Below are 16,166 nucleotides of genomic sequence, written 5' to 3'. Positions count from 1 at the left end.
TTTGGACCGTTAAATTTTTGTTTTTACCGTTGAATTTCATCAAATTAGATCTTAACCGTTGGATTTAATTAATTTATAAATATAAAACTAAATAAAATATACATATATGGTGGGCCAGCTCCAATAATCTTAGGTTAAATCTGGCTTTAATTTAGGTTATAGGTTTTAGGTCCAATTTTAAGCTTGGGTTGTATTGGATTTGGGGGGAAAATAGAAGGGAAAAAATAGGTTACAACCCAATGTTGGAGATGGTCTTAAGAGATTGTTTGGGGTTGCTTAAATTTTATATATAAGTTGCATAGAGTCGACATGACATGCACAACGATGGTCAGATTGCCACCCTTAGTTGGTGGTATTATCTTTACAACACAGTCAAATTGAGGATTTAGAAAAAATAATAAAATTGAAATATATGTTCCATGCTTTTTGTTTTCATTGTCGGTTAAAGGTTGGAGCTTTGGATTGAGATTTACCTTTATTAACCTATAATTTTGTGCTCAGGACACCATCTTGGGAGTTTTAACATGATTGTTCTTCTATTTCATAGATTCGAAATGTGTTTAGGATCTTATTTAATTGGTGTACCTTTGCTCATTTAACTCAAATTTAATATAATTTGGTCCTCCAATTTCTCTGAATTGCTAACAGATTTACTTTCTTTTGACATTTCAGGAACTTTGGTTGTGGGAGAAAAAAAGCTGGTTCCTTGCTATTTTTAGGTATACGATTACGTGCCATGATTGCATGTTCAAAGTCTAATTAGTTATATAAATTTTTTATTTATCTTTGCAAAGCTTTCATGCTTGGATTTTAAATGTGTGATTGGTTTGTGAAAAATAAACGAGAAGACTAATCATGAGGACATTCTTATTCAACTTAAATGTGTTTTATTCATCCGATTATGCCTGAAACAACTGGTTCCCACAGCAATGCGTGTCACATCCCTGCCCGGGGGGGGGACCACTTCCTGGGCCCACTCCACCACCATAGCACGATAATGTCCGCTTTGGGCCCCGACCACGCCCTCACAGTTTTGTTTATGGGAACTCATACGAGAACTTCCTAGTGGGTCACCCATCATATGAGTGCTCTGGGTCACCCATCATATGAGTGCTCTCGCGTGCTACTCGCTTAACTTCGGAGTTCCTATGAAACCCGAAGCCAGTGAGCTCCCAAAAGGTCTCGTGCTAGGTAGGGATGTGAATATATATATATATATATATATATATATAAGGATCACTCCCCTGAGCGACGTGAGATGTTACAACGAGCGCGCGTATATTATAGTCCATTGAAAAGTTGAGGAGCAATTGATTGTAGCTTTGCTACAATCAAATATCTGCCACTCAATTTCACCCTATTTACAATAATGCCAGCCATATGGGGCTGGGTTGGGAGGGTAATTCTCAAAAGTTGAGAGGGTAATTTTGTTCGTATGGTTTGCGTTGGACGCGTGCGCTCTCCTCTCATCTCTCACTCTTCCTATTTCTGTCATTCACTACTGGAAAACCCACAATCTTTCATCTTCCTTTGCTTTTCCTCTCTCTCCACTCCCCCTATCTCTCGACACGAACCACACAAACTAAGTAGTGACGGTCGAAAGCCTCAAACATGGCGGAGGCGAAATGGAGGTACGGTGACGGTCGAAAACCACCTCCAGTGTCGATGAATTTGGCCGTCGGAAAGCATCCTAGCTCCGATCATGGTATGTTTAATTTCTCCATTTTCCCTTTATTTGAGTCTCCTCTCTCCTTTTGCGTTTGTTTAGGGTTTATAATTTAGGGTTCTTAGGGATTTTAGGATTTTCTTGCTTTTTTTTTCTTCTTCCGAAATTGCAGTGTATTTCTCAGATCGGAGCTGTTGTTATTTTGAAAAAATTGGACTAATGTTGATTTTAGCTTTCGTCTATCTGGTAATTACTCTGAACCCCCACAAGATTTGAAATTTCCGGTAATTGTTCTCATTGTTTTTGACAATTTGTTGTTAGAATTTGTATAAATTGCTGCCATTGTGCTGTGAAGTGTTATGATTATTTCAAAGAACACCGATTCTATCAATTGCAATTCTGCAGATGGCTAATGAAATAATGGCCTGCGAAAGGAAGGGAAAAAAAACTAAAAAAGTCTAGAAAACACCATCGGATGATGTTTTAATCAATTGAGAAAACTGTAATTACTCACATTAACAAATTAAGGTTTCTTATTTCACTTCTTTGCAGGAAGCTATTAATTCTGCATCATCGGTGACTCAAACCTTAAGCGGAGAAGTGGCTGACGGTCAACGTAAGCTCATAGCTCTTGCAGCTGCACGAGGAAACTCAAGTGCAGTAAATCCTCTGGTCACACAATTCACTAATGGACCTTTGGGTGGTCTTCATGAGAAGGTTTCTTCGATCTTAAGTATGTGGAATATGTGGATATGTAACTCCAAATGTTCAATTTTATCAAATGAGTGTTGGTTGGTTGGCTATTTTAATCATGAAAAGCAATTTATTTTAGTTGAGCAAATGGACTTGGAACTTCTTCCTTTGAATTGTAGTTAGAAGGGTGTATGATAAATTTAGTGGCATTTGAGCATAATCCGGTCGCCAGCCCAATACAATTGATCACATCCAGCAAGATTAATTTATCCACATTGGAGAATTTCTCATTATACAATTCTACTGCATTTTTTTTTCAAAATTAAATTTAAATATAAATTTTAAAATTTTGGTTTTGATTATGCAGTTTGTAGATTCCGTGCTGCTGCGGTATATTTAAATGCTGCTGTCCTCCACTGTTTGAGCCTGGGCCTCCTCCACCACCATTGTGGTATATTTTCTTATAAGACTACTTTGCATGAATTATTTTGTGTAATTGGTTGACTTAAATCTTTATTTGATCTAACTATTCCAATTTGGCTAATTTGTTTTTTAATTTTTTATGACATTGGAGTTGAATTTGGTATTTTGAGTATGCTATCTTTGGATGCTTAGAAAGATAGTAATTTACTTTTGTCTTTGATTTTTCACCAATGGCTAATGGGATGTTGTGATGGGGTTTAGTAATTTTCAGTATTCTTCAATTATTTTGAATTTGCAAAATCAAATAACTCATGGAAATAAATTAATATTTCATTAATCTGTATGTAAGAGGACTTTACAATATGTCATCAAGTTTAGACCGACAACAATGAATGGCAAACTTAGGATTAATGCCTCTATTAATTTGATGTTTTTTCTCATGGTCGAGAAATATATATAGCTGTCTTATTTATTGGACAGCATCATTCATCCTCTTTATTTAATATTAATTGCTTTTCTTAATCTATTTTTCCGTTAATCTTTTCTACTACATAATCTCATTTGGTTTTCAATTTTGTGAAATGTTTTGGAAGCGGGAGTGTGTGAAATGTGTTGATGCTGATGATAGTGCCGAATTTGGTGACACTCCTCAACTAGCAGAGCAGGTAACAGAGCTTCTTCCAACTCAAATTTAATGATTCAAGCTGCCTAAGATTTGCACAACATTCCCAAGTTGTAGTCGATGTGCCCGAGTGGTTGAGTGCTTGACTAACGAATGTAACCATTAAGATTTGGATTATTTTTTAGGGTAAGAAATAACATTGCTAATTTCGGATTTATGGGTTTGAATTTTTGTCGAGTATGTGATTCTGTGTTTTGTGTATATTGATTGACTGATGAAAAAAATGTAGCCATAAAATATTGATTTTGACAATTTTGATTCTGAGATTGCCTCTTTGTATAATGTACAATTTTTGTAGTTGCCTTCAATGTTATTGTCATTGGCTCGGGTGCTCAAAAGATCTATACAAAGTCATTTTGCCAATAATGTAGGTATTGGGTTGAATATCATAGAAGTGAACATCTGTAACTATAGATTTGCAAATGTTCGGTAGATAGAGCAATTTGGGAATTTGTTACCAAAACATTGATGGATAACATGTATATCATTTTTTTTACGTGAATGTTGAATGTTGAATGCCTTATCATGTTGGTTTTTAACGTGCCATTGTTTATCTATATCCAAAATGAGTCTGAATCTTTTCAAATAAATGTTACTTTCTGATTGAGAAACCGTAATTCACTTTTTATTGATCTTTTCCTGTATATTTGATTTACAAAGCTCTTGGGTTGTCAATTGTGACTGAAAATTCTACTCCTTACATGGATCATAGGTAAAAAACACTATTTTCTTTTCTTATTACTTTTCCTTTGTGTTTTATTCTGAGATTGTCTCTTTATATATTGTAAATTTCCAGCACTTATGCAAACTTCACAGCATATAGGAAAGCAAATGTTTTCCATTTTAGGTACAAAGAACCAAATATGTTATCTACGTCTTCAATGAAATGCTTTAGTGTTATTGCTTTTAATTGTCTAGTTTTAATTGATGTTTGGATGCTTAAAAATATTCTTCATTTTGTCTTTTTGAACCTGAACGGGTAATCAAATTGGAATGTATTCTATTCTTTTAGTTCATTTTGCTTATCAGTTTATCTTACTTCATTAGAAAAGCCACAACCATTAACAAATTGTTTGCACCTTTACGCAATCTCCATTAGAAAAGCCACAAGTTTCTCAACCAAGCAAATTGGCATCATAATATCCAATGGGTGCAAATTAGCCTTTTCTCCTTTTTTTATTTTCTTTTTAAAAACACAAGAAGCAGGTAGCTAGCACCATCACTATGTCTGTCCAAACATCAAATGCCCCTTTCTTTCTGAAACAAAAAAAACAAACAAACACAATAAGCAGGTAGCTAGCACCATCACTACGCGTTTAAAAGGTATTAAGCTCATATAACAGTGATAAATAAGGTAGTAAGCATTATTTGAGTGTGGAGAACAAAAATATTCTTATAATATTGTACGCACAAGGGGGAAAATTTCCTAATTGCAAAAGCAAAATAGAGGTAATAATTAAAGTGTTTATAAGCTCGTAATTAATGGTATTTAATTTGCTTGGTAACGAGAATTATCTGGGAGTCAGTCACCTACCGCTTGCATGCAAATTGGAGACAATTCATGGACCAAATTACACCACCGTATCCTTTGGAAGTTCGCTTATAGCCCCATGTTCACTAGGAAGACATGAAAATTATGAACAAAATTGATTTTTCTACTAGCCATGCCAACTGGGTCACGATAAATTTATAACTCAATCAACTTTATTTGTTTTGATAATTAATATTTTGGGTAACAATTTATGATGAGATTCATTAAATACTAACAATTAGAGGACGATATTAATTGAAGTGCATTAAAGATAGGGCAATAAGTTATAAGGTCAGTGACACAACTATAAGCTTTAGACCTGGTTTGGTACTGAGGTGATTTTGAAAAAAGCTGGTATAAAAAAAAGCTAGGAGCTGTTTTTGTGTTTGGTAAACATTTAGCTTCAGCTTTTTTTCACAATTTTGGGTGAAAAAAAAAAGAAGCAAAAAACAAGAAGCTGCAAAACCCAGCTTTGAAAAACTAGCTTTTTTTCACATCTGTTTTACATAAAAGTTTACCAAACACTATAATACTGTTTTTTTTTTTCAAAGGCACTTTTACAAAAAAGTTTACCAAACACTCTGCTGCTTTATTTCACAGCTGCTTATTCTTATAGTACAACAAAAGCAGCTTGTTTTCAAAGCACAGCAATATCAAACCAGCCCTTAGTTTGGTACTGAGGTGATTCTGAAAAAAGTGGCTATAAAAAAAGCTAGGAGCCTTTTTATATTTGGTAAACATTCAGCTTCAGCTTTTTTTCACAGTTTTGGGTGAAAAAAAGTCAAAAACGCAAAGATGCAAAACCCAGCTTTGAAAAAAAAAAAGTGCTTTTGAAAAAAACAAGTAGTATTATAGTGTTTGATAAACTTTTACGTAAAACAGATGCGAAAAAAAGTTGGTATTTCAAAACTGGTCTCTTACCTCTTCAATTACAGGAGGGGATGCAACCACTCCTCTAAGTTCCTTTGGTGCATCAACTCATAAACTAGAGCCTTGAAATAATCATTGAGAAAACATGCAGATATGACCTTGACGCGATTTTGATGCTTGAAATTTCTCAAAGCCTCATATTTGGCCATGAAACTCTTTGATGCTCCGTGACGTATAACATGTTAAACACCAGTCGAATAGGCAGAAGAAAACCAATCAGTGGCTTTTGAGAAAGTAGCATATGACACTTGCAAGTAGATCAAGTCCGAATACTAAAGGGATTATTAATTTCAAGCTATGAGCTAATCTTCTTTTCTTGGAGCTCTTTAGACTTGCAATAGGGCAGCTTGAGATTAGGAATTCCCTTGCAGAATCTAGTGTTGTCAACAGTTCAAATAGAACTTTGATTTTGGAAAACACCTTACACAGATGGTGGTCAAGTCTGATAGGAAACTCAACTCACCATCTTTACAGCTTCCAAGATGATTTTATTGAATGTTGAGGGTCTTGAGGTTATGAACCTTTCTAAAATTTGGAATCTGTCAATGTGAATATTCAACAATTTCCTGGCACGAACTAGATTTTAATCGATGTGAATATTACACAAAAATACCAAGTACAAGAAGTAGTAATACACTCTTCACACAATGAACCTCATTGGTGATTATTTACATTGCAAACTTCCACATCAACTGTGGTAACAAAAAAGCTAGACTTCACAGGCAATACAGGAAATTTCTCCATCACAAAAGCTCATGAAAAAGAGTTTCTATCCAAGAAAAGTATTCCTAATGGAGTGAAGTTCAGATGCAGCATCATTGATATTTTTTAGTCGATCTGTTGCGGATTCAGCAGAACAAGCAATTCCAATTCTAAATATTGAACTCAAGCACACCTCAACTTTATGAATTCTCACACTGCATTGATTTGGATTCTCGTTCGTGCCTCCTTGAAGAAGTGGTGCGTCTGCAATCTCAGTAACTCGCCCGGAGAGAGCCATCTTGACAAAATTATGAAGGTTGAAGCTATCACCAAACATGTTGTCAGTGGGTCTCTTCCCTGTAAACATCTCCAACAAGAGAATGCCAAAGCTATAGACATCACCATTCGTTGACACCTCACTCCCCATGCCATACTCTACAATTCAAACATCACATTTGTGTATAAATAGTTCAGTTTGAATTTTGTAAATTAAATACTCCAAAATTAAAAAAAAGGAAATATAATGAAGTATATATCTAGCATGTATATACCTGGAGCTGCATAACCAACCGTTCCTCTTATTCCAACGGAACTTGTCTGACTCTGAATTGCTGAAACATTACTCGTTACTTGTGAGAGAAACCTTGCTAATCCAAAGTCAGAAACATGGCCAGTCAATTCGTTGTCCAAGAGAACGTTGCTTGGCTTGAGATCACAATGAACTATTGGCGTTTCACAATGATTATGAAGATAATCTAGTGCACAAGCAACACCAATGGCAATTTCTAGCCTCTGAAGAAGACTTAACTTCTTGGTTACATGATCTCTTAACTCCTCAGTTCTAGTAGGTGGATGCAGCCACTCCTCTAAGCTCCCTTTGTCCATGAACTCATAAACTAGAGCCTTGAAATCATTACCATGAAAATCAACACTTGAACACACGGTTGTAATCTTGACGAGATTTCGATGCCTAATATTTCTCAAAGCTTCACATTCGGCTATGAAACTCCTCAAAGCTCCATGTCGTAACAAGTTAAACACCTTCACGGCAACAAGTTGAGCTTTATCATCCTCATCAAGAACTCCTTTGTACACTGACCCAAAACTACCAGCACCAATTAAATTAGCCTCTGAGAACCCGTCAGTAACTTTGAGTAGAGTAGCATATGACACTTGCAAAATAGTGTTCCCCAAAGTGCTCAATGAAATTTCTTTCCTTTTCTTCCGTGATGAACAAAGAAAGAAATAGGAGAACACCATGGCTATTCCTAGAAGAGTAAGTCCAAATACTAAAGGGAGTATTAGTTTCAAGCTACGATACAATCTTTGTTTCTTGGTCTCTTTAGACTTGCACTTGGGAAGCTTTAAATTAGCAACAGGACTGCACAGATTAGGGTTGCCAACAACTGAAATAGCACTCGCATTTTTGAAAACACCTCCAGTTGGTACCACTCCCCAAAATTGATTGAATGATAGGTTCAGATGATTCAGGATTCTAAAGCCTTCTAAAAAATGTGGAATTTCACTTGAAAAATAATTGCGAGAAAGGTCTAGATCTCGAATCCCTCTCACTGAACTCATAGACAAAGGAATGGACCCGTTGAAGAAGTTTCCTTGCAAATGCAAGACTTCTAAACTCTCACAACCACCAAGGCTACTAGGGAGTTCTCCAGATAACATGTTATCAGAGAGATACAGTTCACTTAGACTATGGAAATTCCCAACCTCCGGGGGAAGGGAACCTGTGAAGAGGTTATTAGACAAGGCCAAATAAATCGATAAGGAGGGGAGTCTAAAAACTTGTTTGGGTATTGTGCCATTTAGGAGGTTATAAGAAAGATTCAACGATTGCAACCCATGGCATTCCCCCAGACCTGAAGGAATGCTGCCCTCAAGATAATTTTCATCCAACGCAAGTTTATTTAACTTGGTTAAATTTCTTAAGGAAGACGGAATATTTCCTGATAATTTGTTTCTGGCAATAAATAATATTCCAAGGTTTGAAAGCTTACCCATGTCAGAGGGGATGTTACCTGTGAAGCTATTATCCCCCCAAAGCAACGATTCCAAGCTCACCAGGTTCCCTATCCCAGATGGGATGCTTCCATATATTTGGTTACCGCCAATCCAAAACATTTCAAGTTTGGTTGAGAGATTGGATATTGACATGGGCAATGTCCCTCCAAAATTGTTGTTGCTAATAACCAACCATTGTAACTGGGTGGCATTGGTCAAGTCCGAGAGAAAACTTAAGTCACCATCTTTCCTGCTTCCAATATTATTAGATCCAACGTTGAACTTCCGGAGGTTGTGAAGCATTTGGAGATTCGGTACCTGTCCGATTAGGTTGTTGCCCTGAACTTCAAATATCCACACACTTGTGACATTGGATATTGAGGGAGGAATGGACCCAGTAAATTGGTTTGAGGCGACGCTAAAGACTCCGAGATTAGGAAGACTTTTGCCAATATCTGATGGAATACTCCCTTGAATTTGGTTAAATGCCATGAAAAATGTAACAAGAGAAGAGAGGTTATAAATGGAGGAAGGGATGCTACCAGACAACTGATTTTCGCCCAATCCCAAGAAGGTTAATTTATTCAATTGGCCAAGAGAACTGGGGATGTTTCCCATCAAGTTATTACCAGCAAGACCTAGTCCCTGGAGAGACGAAAGGTTCCCCAAGGAAGGAGGGACCTGTCCCGTTACATTATTAGATTCTAATGCAAATTTTTGCAGTTTCGAGAGCAATCCAATTTCTAAAGGAATTTTACCCACCAACTTGTTGCGAGTGAAATTCACAAGGATAAGGTTGAAGCAATGTGATATATTGTGTGGAATACCTCCACTAAACGAGTTAGCGTCTAATCGCAATACCTGCAATCTACGCAAATTTCCTATTTGTGGAGGAATTTCATGACTAAAGAAGTTGTTTTGCAGCTGCAGCTCCCTTAGAAAACTCAGATTTCCTATGTTTGGGGATAGTCTCCCTACCAGATTTTGAGATTGTAGGTCCAGGTTGGTGACCCTTTGGCGATGTCGTCGACTGCACGTCACACCATGCCACATGCAAAAGTGCATGGATTCGTTCCAGGAGCTCATCACATTGTAATTATGGAGATCTTGCTTTATTTGAGCTTTGATGGCTAGCAGCGCCAGCCTATCCGTCGCATTCCCTCCAAGTCCCGATTGTTGGAAGCTCCAACAGCAAACGAACACTGCACAGGAAAGTATGCATGTTAAGATCAATTTCACAACCAAAACCCCCATTTCATAACAAGAGAGAGAAGCAGAAAGAAATAGAGAGATGGGTGTTGAGTTGTGAAATTGGTAAGTTCCATTTGTTGCATGACAAGACAATTTATAGAAGAATAGGACCATAGGAGGAACTTGCATCACAGTTTCTGGTTCTTTAAAATTCAAATATGAGAAGGGAAAAGTTCAAGTAAATGACGAAAAAACAACAAAAAGAAACACCAAGTTCCATGTGGCACTTTCTGTGAACACCAAGTCCAAGATGAAAAAACAACAAAAAAGAAACAAAAAGAAAGTCAGTCAAAATTTCACGACGGCATAATTTTTATTTTATTTAAAAAGCAATTGTTTCCTTCCTACATCCCAAATCATTATAAAAAAAATTAAAAAATAAATCCTTAGAAGTTTATTTATATCAAAATGTTTTGTCATTATGTTTTTTTTTATCAAATGTTAAGTATTCTACAACATAACAGACAAAGAAGTATTCTACAACATAACAGACAAAGAAGTATTCTCCAACATAACAGACAAAGAAGTATTCTGAAATATTCAAATCTGAAATCTGTACATGTATGGTCAACTGCAAAGCTCAGCACATAGCTGCTGAGTCTGGGAGGGGCTGGGATCCGACAACGAATATGTTCCATTTCTACCGTTGCTTACGGATGTTAAGTTCAGCTGATTTCCTATCTGGCTCGACTGCAAGGTTGGTGCATAATGCATATAAAGAACAATATGTCAGTACGAAATCAAATTATAGTACCAACAAAGTACATTGTAGAAGCAATTTCCTGACTCAGAATTTCTTAGTCATTTCTTAAATTACATTTCTTCAAGGCATTAGATTAAACGGCGTGCCAACTAGAATGACTCAATGCAACCATTATCGCATAAATAAGCAAGCACTTCTATCTATCAAATATTAAGGCGGAAGTTAATTTACCAAACAATAAATATTTTGTGACTTGCAATTCCATTTTGACGCAGGGACACAGCTCAAATAATGACACCAGGAACAGTGATTGTTTAGATTGACCCCTTGAAAAAGAGTAACCAGGCCAAGAGTATACCTGTCAAAAACATGACGTCTGTTAGAAAATGCCTGCATATTCTGATACTATGCAGATACGAGGAAAATGAACTTTTATTTCCAATAACAAAACAACAAAGTACTGCCAACACATACAACCCAAAACAACAAACTAGAAGCCGCTATCAACAAAGTGACCAATTAGTACTACAAAGAGAATAGCGATAACACAATGCCTTCTCCAAACCATTCTGATCAGAAACAAGCAGATACAGAGACTATTCGCAATGACAACAATGAAGACATATTGCAGGACGCATGATATCTACATATCTACACAAAATCAAGTTCTCTGATTTGATAAAAAAAAAAAAATGTGCATGCGTCAACTGTGCCTACAAGATACTCATGCAGGGAATTGATTAGGTTCATGAATTCAAACAATTAAATTTCTGAGATCGAGGAGGAGCTTACCCAACAATCAATAAAATCAAAGAGAGGACCCACAAGACATATTGATACGTCTTGTGTTTAGATTTAACTGGAGTACTAACACATCCAGGGGGAGCATTCCGTTGGGTAAGCCATTTAAACTGGGAGCGGATCAAAAAAAAAAAAAAAATCCAAGAAGAAATCCAGAGACAAATCCTCCAATATGAGCAAAGTTGTCCATGTGTGGTAGAATTCCCACTGCTAAGTTTATTGTGATGATGAAAAGGAGAGTAAGCGATGCTGCTAACTGCGGACTGAAACTGTAAGATCAAGGGGTCGTGCACAAACTATAAGGAGGTGCATCATTGAGTATACAGAAATTTTATTTACCTTATTTACATACATTGTCCAATTTGATATGAGCTCTGAAAGCATGCTTCCGAGTAAACCAAAAAGTGCACCAGAAGCACCAACAGAAATACATATTGAATAAAAAGCGTTGAAAGCAAACTCCCACCAAAACCAGATGTGAGATATAGGAAACCAATTCGAACTGCAGAAGAACAAATCAGAAAAACATTAGAATTTCAAACCAATTAGTTAAAACAGTTCATCAAAACAACTGTACAAGATGTAGATCAGCATCAAACTATTATTTTTTCAATCTTTTCAAATAGACGGCATCTCAAAACATTCAAAATGAGGTGCCATGTCTCCATGTACAGGATATCCAAAACAATCCTTGTTCCCACAGATGTGATGGAAAACTGAAGTAATCTCTCAGCTTCTGTTTCAAGCAATTTTATTCTGTAAAATGGAATACTATGTCTAAAACTAAAGTTTGAACCCTATCTTCGGTGTATAAACTCTTTTCTTTGCTCACCGCAGAATAAAATGTCCTCTTGTTTCCATCAGACCTAGCAACATACTGGTGTAAGTTATAATGCAACCAGCACTACACGACCACTACTCTAGGATTACAATTCAATAAACAAATGCATAGAAATCCTCTCTAGATTAATCGCAAGGTAGCTAAAGCCATCTGGAAAGTGTTTCTCTTCTAGATTTATGAAATGGTAACTAATTTATTATTCTACAATTTATGTCGTGTGCTTTATCTTTTACCACAAACATTTATGGATGTGGCTATACATGCATGATAACATACATGAAGCTAAAAATCCAGATGCATACCAAATCCAAATTCTTGCTCAAGCCAAATTCCAATGAATACAAGGCTCAGCACATTGGCAAGCACATGGAAAACTCCAGCATGTAACCACATACATGAAATCAGCCGCCATCCCTGGTGTTGATGAACCACTCTCTGCGCGTCTAGAGCACCCATCTTTTCTAACCTTCAGGATGAAAACACATGAGAAACAAGTTAGATATGCAACTGAGACCTATTGACCCTTATGGGGCATGTCTATGGCTCTTATTTCCAAACAGATGATATCTCCCTTGCCCTTGTATTGCTACTTTTAGCAGTTATAGACTTTGGCTGATGCATAATGAAATAAGCACACTAAACAGCTTAAAAGAATGACAAACAAGTCCCTTAAGAATGCATACCGCTCTTAAACAGCTTTAAAGAATCATTCTACCATTGACCTCACAGAGCAAGGAAAGTCAAACAAAAATTTTGAAACTAAATCGCTAAAGAACACTACTGTAAAACTTTAACCCTGTAACATATTACAGGGGACATTTTGGTTAACATAGCAATCTAATCAAACCAAGTAGTTCACTACTTGCAGCTCTTTGAGCACCTTTCTCCTTTGTTCAAGCATTTCCGATATGCCGACATCAAATAGACATCAAGCATTGCCTGAATGTCACTAAATACATAAACCCTCATTACCCGTCAAGCTCATTTAAGTTTCTCAACTAATGGTAGATTCGCTTCTATATTCACTAGGGTTCCCAAGTCCAACATTGATTAAAAGCAGAATTACATCAAGTTTTATGCAGTTCAACTATTTTCTTTACAAATATATGTAATATAACCAAAATTCCAAATCCACCAAGTCATAAAATTTACCAAAAAAATGGTAAAAACATAACTTTCACAATTACTCTTACCTAAAAAAGTCTCAACCTTGATTGATCCCTCTCTAATTTCACAACAAAACCAATCCAACTATCCAACCCTCCTCATCATAGTTTCACCAAAAACACACAAACGAGATCAACTTACATGAAACGGGTTCGCCGCCACTCCGGCAATTCCCCACAATCCACAACTAAAATTTTCCAAATTTCCACATGTAAATACCCAATAAATCCCAAAACACAAATTTCAAACCAAAACTCAAAACCCCAACAAATTTAAACAAAGAGAAATTAATGAAAGAGTGAAAGCCTTACGTGGTTGAAGACGGCCCAAGAAGTGGGTTTTCCTTGAAGGGCTGAAAGGAGAGGCGGCCGAGGAACCGACCAATGCAAGTGTCGGAGTTCTTGGGGCAATCGTTCACGAACATGGTCACCACAAAAACCACAATGTTGGCCACCACAATCGACGGCACCAGCCATGACACCCACCTCTTCAACGGGCTGTACTCGCTGAACGACCGCCGCGGCATCGTCGACTCCGGAGGCTGTCCCGCCGGGTGCACAACGTTGTCGCCCCGCCGTGGACTCGCCACCTTTTATCTCTAAGCTGCTCGGCGCAGCAGGTTGGCCTCTCTCCATAAAAATCTCCCCTTTTTTCGTTTTTTTTTTTTTTTGTCTTCAATCAAGGATTTTGATTCAGACCCAGAAACCCCATTTGGGTTTTGATTCGAGTCTCATCGAAATCAAAATGTAGGACAAAATTGAATGAATGGGTTTTGAATTTTGCCTCTTTTTTTTTTTTTTTTTTTTTTCCTACTTTTGGGTTTTTAAAAAAAATAAAATTATGTTTCTTGGGTTGGAGTAGAGATGACATTGGTTCGGTTTGGGAACGAAAATATTATATGCATTCCCATAACAATGAAAACTAATCATATTCATAACTGTAAATTAATTATCGGGTATTATCCATAACCATACCCACCGAATAACAGATTCTTAATCGATTAACAGTTATATCCATATTCATCAATAAAAATAATATATCTATTCAATTGACGAATGATAATTTAGTAAATATTAATTTCGTCATTAAATATTTGATGTATATAATGATTTAATAAATGGATCTTGTAAAGCATAAAAATTAAAGCTAAACTTTGATAAAGTTGGTTTGATATTTGATATCTCTCATAAGTATCATTGAATTCTCATAGTTTTGATTCATATTAAAGTTGTTGAACTCTTTCAAATCATGCAATTTTTGTATTCTCAAAGTAATGGACTGGGTGAATAATAAATAAATATATGTATATTTTTAAAAAAAAAAAACTTTAATATTATATACAATATATGTTATTCGGTTCGGATTTGGGGATAGATACAGATTGGGGATCTCTATAACTATATCAAAAACCATAACCGAATAATAATCACGGTTTTCCCCATACCCAAAATATACCCAAATTTTCAAACTCAAATCCAATCCATTCAGAAGGTTATCCTCGATTATCAGGTTTAACAGTTAGAATTGACATCCCTAAGTTGGAGGGGAATGTGAAGGCTTTATGGTTAAGTAGTTTTAGCTTTATGATTTAGATTTCTCTGGAAAGTGTTTGTGGGATCTGCTTCGGTTTCAAGCAATATTGTGCTAAGATAGTATTCCTAATTTTAAGTATTTTTTTTTAATATACTGCGTTCTGGGTTCATACTCTTATCTCTTCTTTTTAATATAGATGAGAATAGTAATGTCGTTTGTAATTTAAAAAAAAAAAAAAGAATAGAGAATTTGTGAGTCTCGTAGTGAGTGTTTTAGTTTTATATTGGTGTGTTATCGGCTTTCATGTGTCTACTTTGTTGTAATTGAATACAACCCTTGGTACAACAATGACAACATACTGCATTTTGGGTTAGACTCTATCTCGTCCTCTATCATAATAGTAATGTTGTTTGTAATTAAAAAAAAAAAATAGATGAGAATTTGTGAAAATGAGTATTATAATTTCGCGTTGATATGTTATTGATTTTTTTGTTTAATTTGTTGTAATCAGTATATTTATTGATAGTGTTGTGCAGTAAATTCATATTTACAATCATTTACAAATTAAAAGGTTATGTTGAAGATGTCTTGCATATTAGCTAATTAGTGTTTGTCAATTATACAAGTTAATTTGAAATACAAATAAGATAGAAAGACACGAAAAGATTAAGGACACTTCTCACCTCATAGTTAATTTTCAAACTAATTTCATTACATGACGCAAACGTTCTCATTGGGTAATAATTTCATGACTTGATGATTGAGAAATTCCAAAATTATGCAAAGGTGTTTGAAAAGAAATTGATTCTTCGTTTTAAGGTGGTTCTACCGTTCTAGTACTTGTACAAAATTTTAATTAATTGAATTTTTTTTTTTTTGGTTGACAAAGGGGCATAAGCCTTTTAAAAAAAAAAATGATGTAAGAGCATCTCCAAATGAGACATTGGATTCAAAACATCAAATTTAAATTTAATGACTGACTTGGCAATTTTACATATTGTCAATATTTTCCTTCCACTCGGTATGCCAAATTTATTGTTTCATTTATGTTTTTTTCAAACAAAATAATAAAAGTTGGGTTGTTGTGGGTTTAAAAGTAATAAAATAATACTTAACTATGCTAGCATTTAAGGTAAGGCAAGTGAATTACCTTTGGAAATAGCAAAAATCAAATTTGAAGGCAACTTCAAATTTGATATCTCTTTGTCCATGTAAGCTTAGCTTTCT

The 16,166-nt window shown here is 35.7% G+C and overlaps 3 protein-coding genes across 13 annotated transcripts; 1 reads left to right on the top strand and 2 right to left on the bottom strand.

Annotated features, from left to right (window-relative positions):
- Positions 1 to 1,419: 1,419 nt before the first annotated feature.
- On the top strand, positions 1,420 to 6,900 carry LOC148692792 (varicose-related protein-like). 7 transcript variants are annotated; one of them, XR_015953362.1, is made up of 6 exons: positions 1,447 to 1,705; positions 1,839 to 1,912; positions 2,219 to 2,383; positions 2,727 to 2,810; positions 3,376 to 3,447; positions 3,763 to 4,010. XR_015953362.1 is itself a non-coding variant. In XM_088679827.1 (6 exons), exons 1-5 carry the CDS (start codon positions 1,612 to 1,614, stop codon positions 3,396 to 3,398), a joined length of 456 nt encoding a protein of 151 aa, XP_088535953.1. In that variant the 5' UTR covers positions 1,460 to 1,611; the 3' UTR covers positions 3,399 to 3,447; positions 6,778 to 6,900. The 7 variants fall into 7 exon arrangements, 5 of the variants coding, with proteins under 5 accessions (XP_088535953.1, XP_088535954.1, XP_088535952.1 ...); XM_088679827.1 differs by lacking the exon at positions 3,763 to 4,010 and adding an exon at positions 6,778 to 6,900 and having other exon boundaries at positions 1,460 to 1,705; positions 2,219 to 2,399; XM_088679828.1 differs by lacking the exon at positions 3,763 to 4,010 and adding an exon at positions 6,781 to 6,799 and having other exon boundaries at positions 1,460 to 1,705; positions 2,219 to 2,399.
- On the bottom strand, positions 6,488 to 14,206 carry LOC137742498 (uncharacterized). Of its 5 annotated transcripts, none has more exons than XM_088679796.1 (8): positions 13,718 to 14,206; positions 12,542 to 12,705; positions 11,738 to 11,900; positions 11,390 to 11,608; positions 10,829 to 10,955; positions 10,454 to 10,584; positions 7,179 to 9,845; positions 6,488 to 7,062 (listed from the first exon to the last, which is right to left on the bottom strand). In XM_088679796.1, exons 6-8 carry the CDS (start codon positions 10,530 to 10,532, stop codon positions 6,695 to 6,697), a joined length of 3,114 nt encoding a protein of 1,037 aa, XP_088535922.1. In that variant the 5' UTR covers positions 10,533 to 10,584; positions 10,829 to 10,955; positions 11,390 to 11,608; positions 11,738 to 11,900; positions 12,542 to 12,705; positions 13,718 to 14,206; the 3' UTR covers positions 6,488 to 6,694. The 5 variants fall into 5 exon arrangements, with proteins under 5 accessions (XP_088535922.1, XP_088535924.1, XP_088535925.1 ...); XM_088679798.1 differs by having other exon boundaries at positions 11,390 to 11,661; positions 12,542 to 12,700; positions 13,718 to 13,845; XM_088679799.1 differs by having other exon boundaries at positions 11,390 to 11,654; positions 12,542 to 12,700; positions 13,718 to 13,845.
- LOC148692791 (RHOMBOID-like protein 1) lies at positions 11,101 to 13,932 on the bottom strand. Its single transcript, XM_088680227.1, has 7 exons — positions 13,718 to 13,932; positions 13,548 to 13,593; positions 12,798 to 12,851; positions 12,635 to 12,705; positions 12,071 to 12,154; positions 11,738 to 11,900; positions 11,101 to 11,166 (listed from the first exon to the last, which is right to left on the bottom strand). The coding sequence occupies exons 1-7, from the start codon at positions 13,930 to 13,932 to the stop codon at positions 11,101 to 11,103; spliced, it is 699 nt and encodes a 232-aa protein (XP_088536353.1).
- Positions 14,207 to 16,166: the final 1,960 nt, after the last annotated feature.

The sequence above is a fragment of the Pyrus communis genome, chromosome 11, assembly GCF_041283825.1.
Source record: "Pyrus communis isolate YQ-2024b chromosome 11, ASM4128382v1, whole genome shotgun sequence".
Taxonomy (NCBI): Eukaryota; Viridiplantae; Streptophyta; class Magnoliopsida; order Rosales; family Rosaceae; genus Pyrus; species Pyrus communis.
The sequence above is the reverse complement of the archived record's forward strand: the minus strand, read 5'-3'. Positions and strand labels throughout refer to the sequence as shown.

Bases quoted from the DNA above. Each gene is read 5' to 3' on its own strand.
- LOC137742498 (XM_088679796.1), bottom strand. From the start codon at position 10,532: ATGGAACATATTCGTTGTCGGATCCCAGCCCCTCCCAGACTCAGCAGC. The intron at 9,846-10,453 runs GTACAGATTTCA...TTTCCTGTGCAG, and splicing joins CTTTGCAGTTGACCATACAT to TGTTCGTTTGCTGTTGGAGC. The intron at 7,063-7,178 runs GTATATACATGC...TTTGAATTGTAG, and splicing joins GGTTGGTTATGCAGCTCCAG to AGTATGGCATGGGGAGTGAG.
- LOC148692792 (XM_088679827.1), top strand. From the start codon at position 1,612: ATGGCGGAGGCGAAATGGAGGTACGGTGACGGTCGAAAACCACCTCCA. The intron at 1,706-1,838 runs GTATGTTTAATT...CCGAAATTGCAG, and splicing joins GCATCCTAGCTCCGATCATG to TGTATTTCTCAGATCGGAGC. The intron at 2,400-2,726 runs GTATGTGGAATA...TTGATTATGCAG, and splicing joins GAAGGTTTCTTCGATCTTAA to TTTGTAGATTCCGTGCTGCT.
- LOC148692791 (XM_088680227.1), bottom strand. From the start codon at position 13,932: ATGCCGCGGCGGTCGTTCAGCGAGTACAGCCCGTTGAAGAGGTGGGTG. The intron at 12,155-12,634 runs GTATGTGGTTAC...TCCATTTTACAG, and splicing joins GGGATGGCGGCTGATTTCAT to AATAAAATTGCTTGAAACAG. The intron at 11,901-12,070 runs GTACATGGAGAC...GTTCTTCTGCAG, and splicing joins AGGATTGTTTTGGATATCCT to TTCGAATTGGTTTCCTATAT.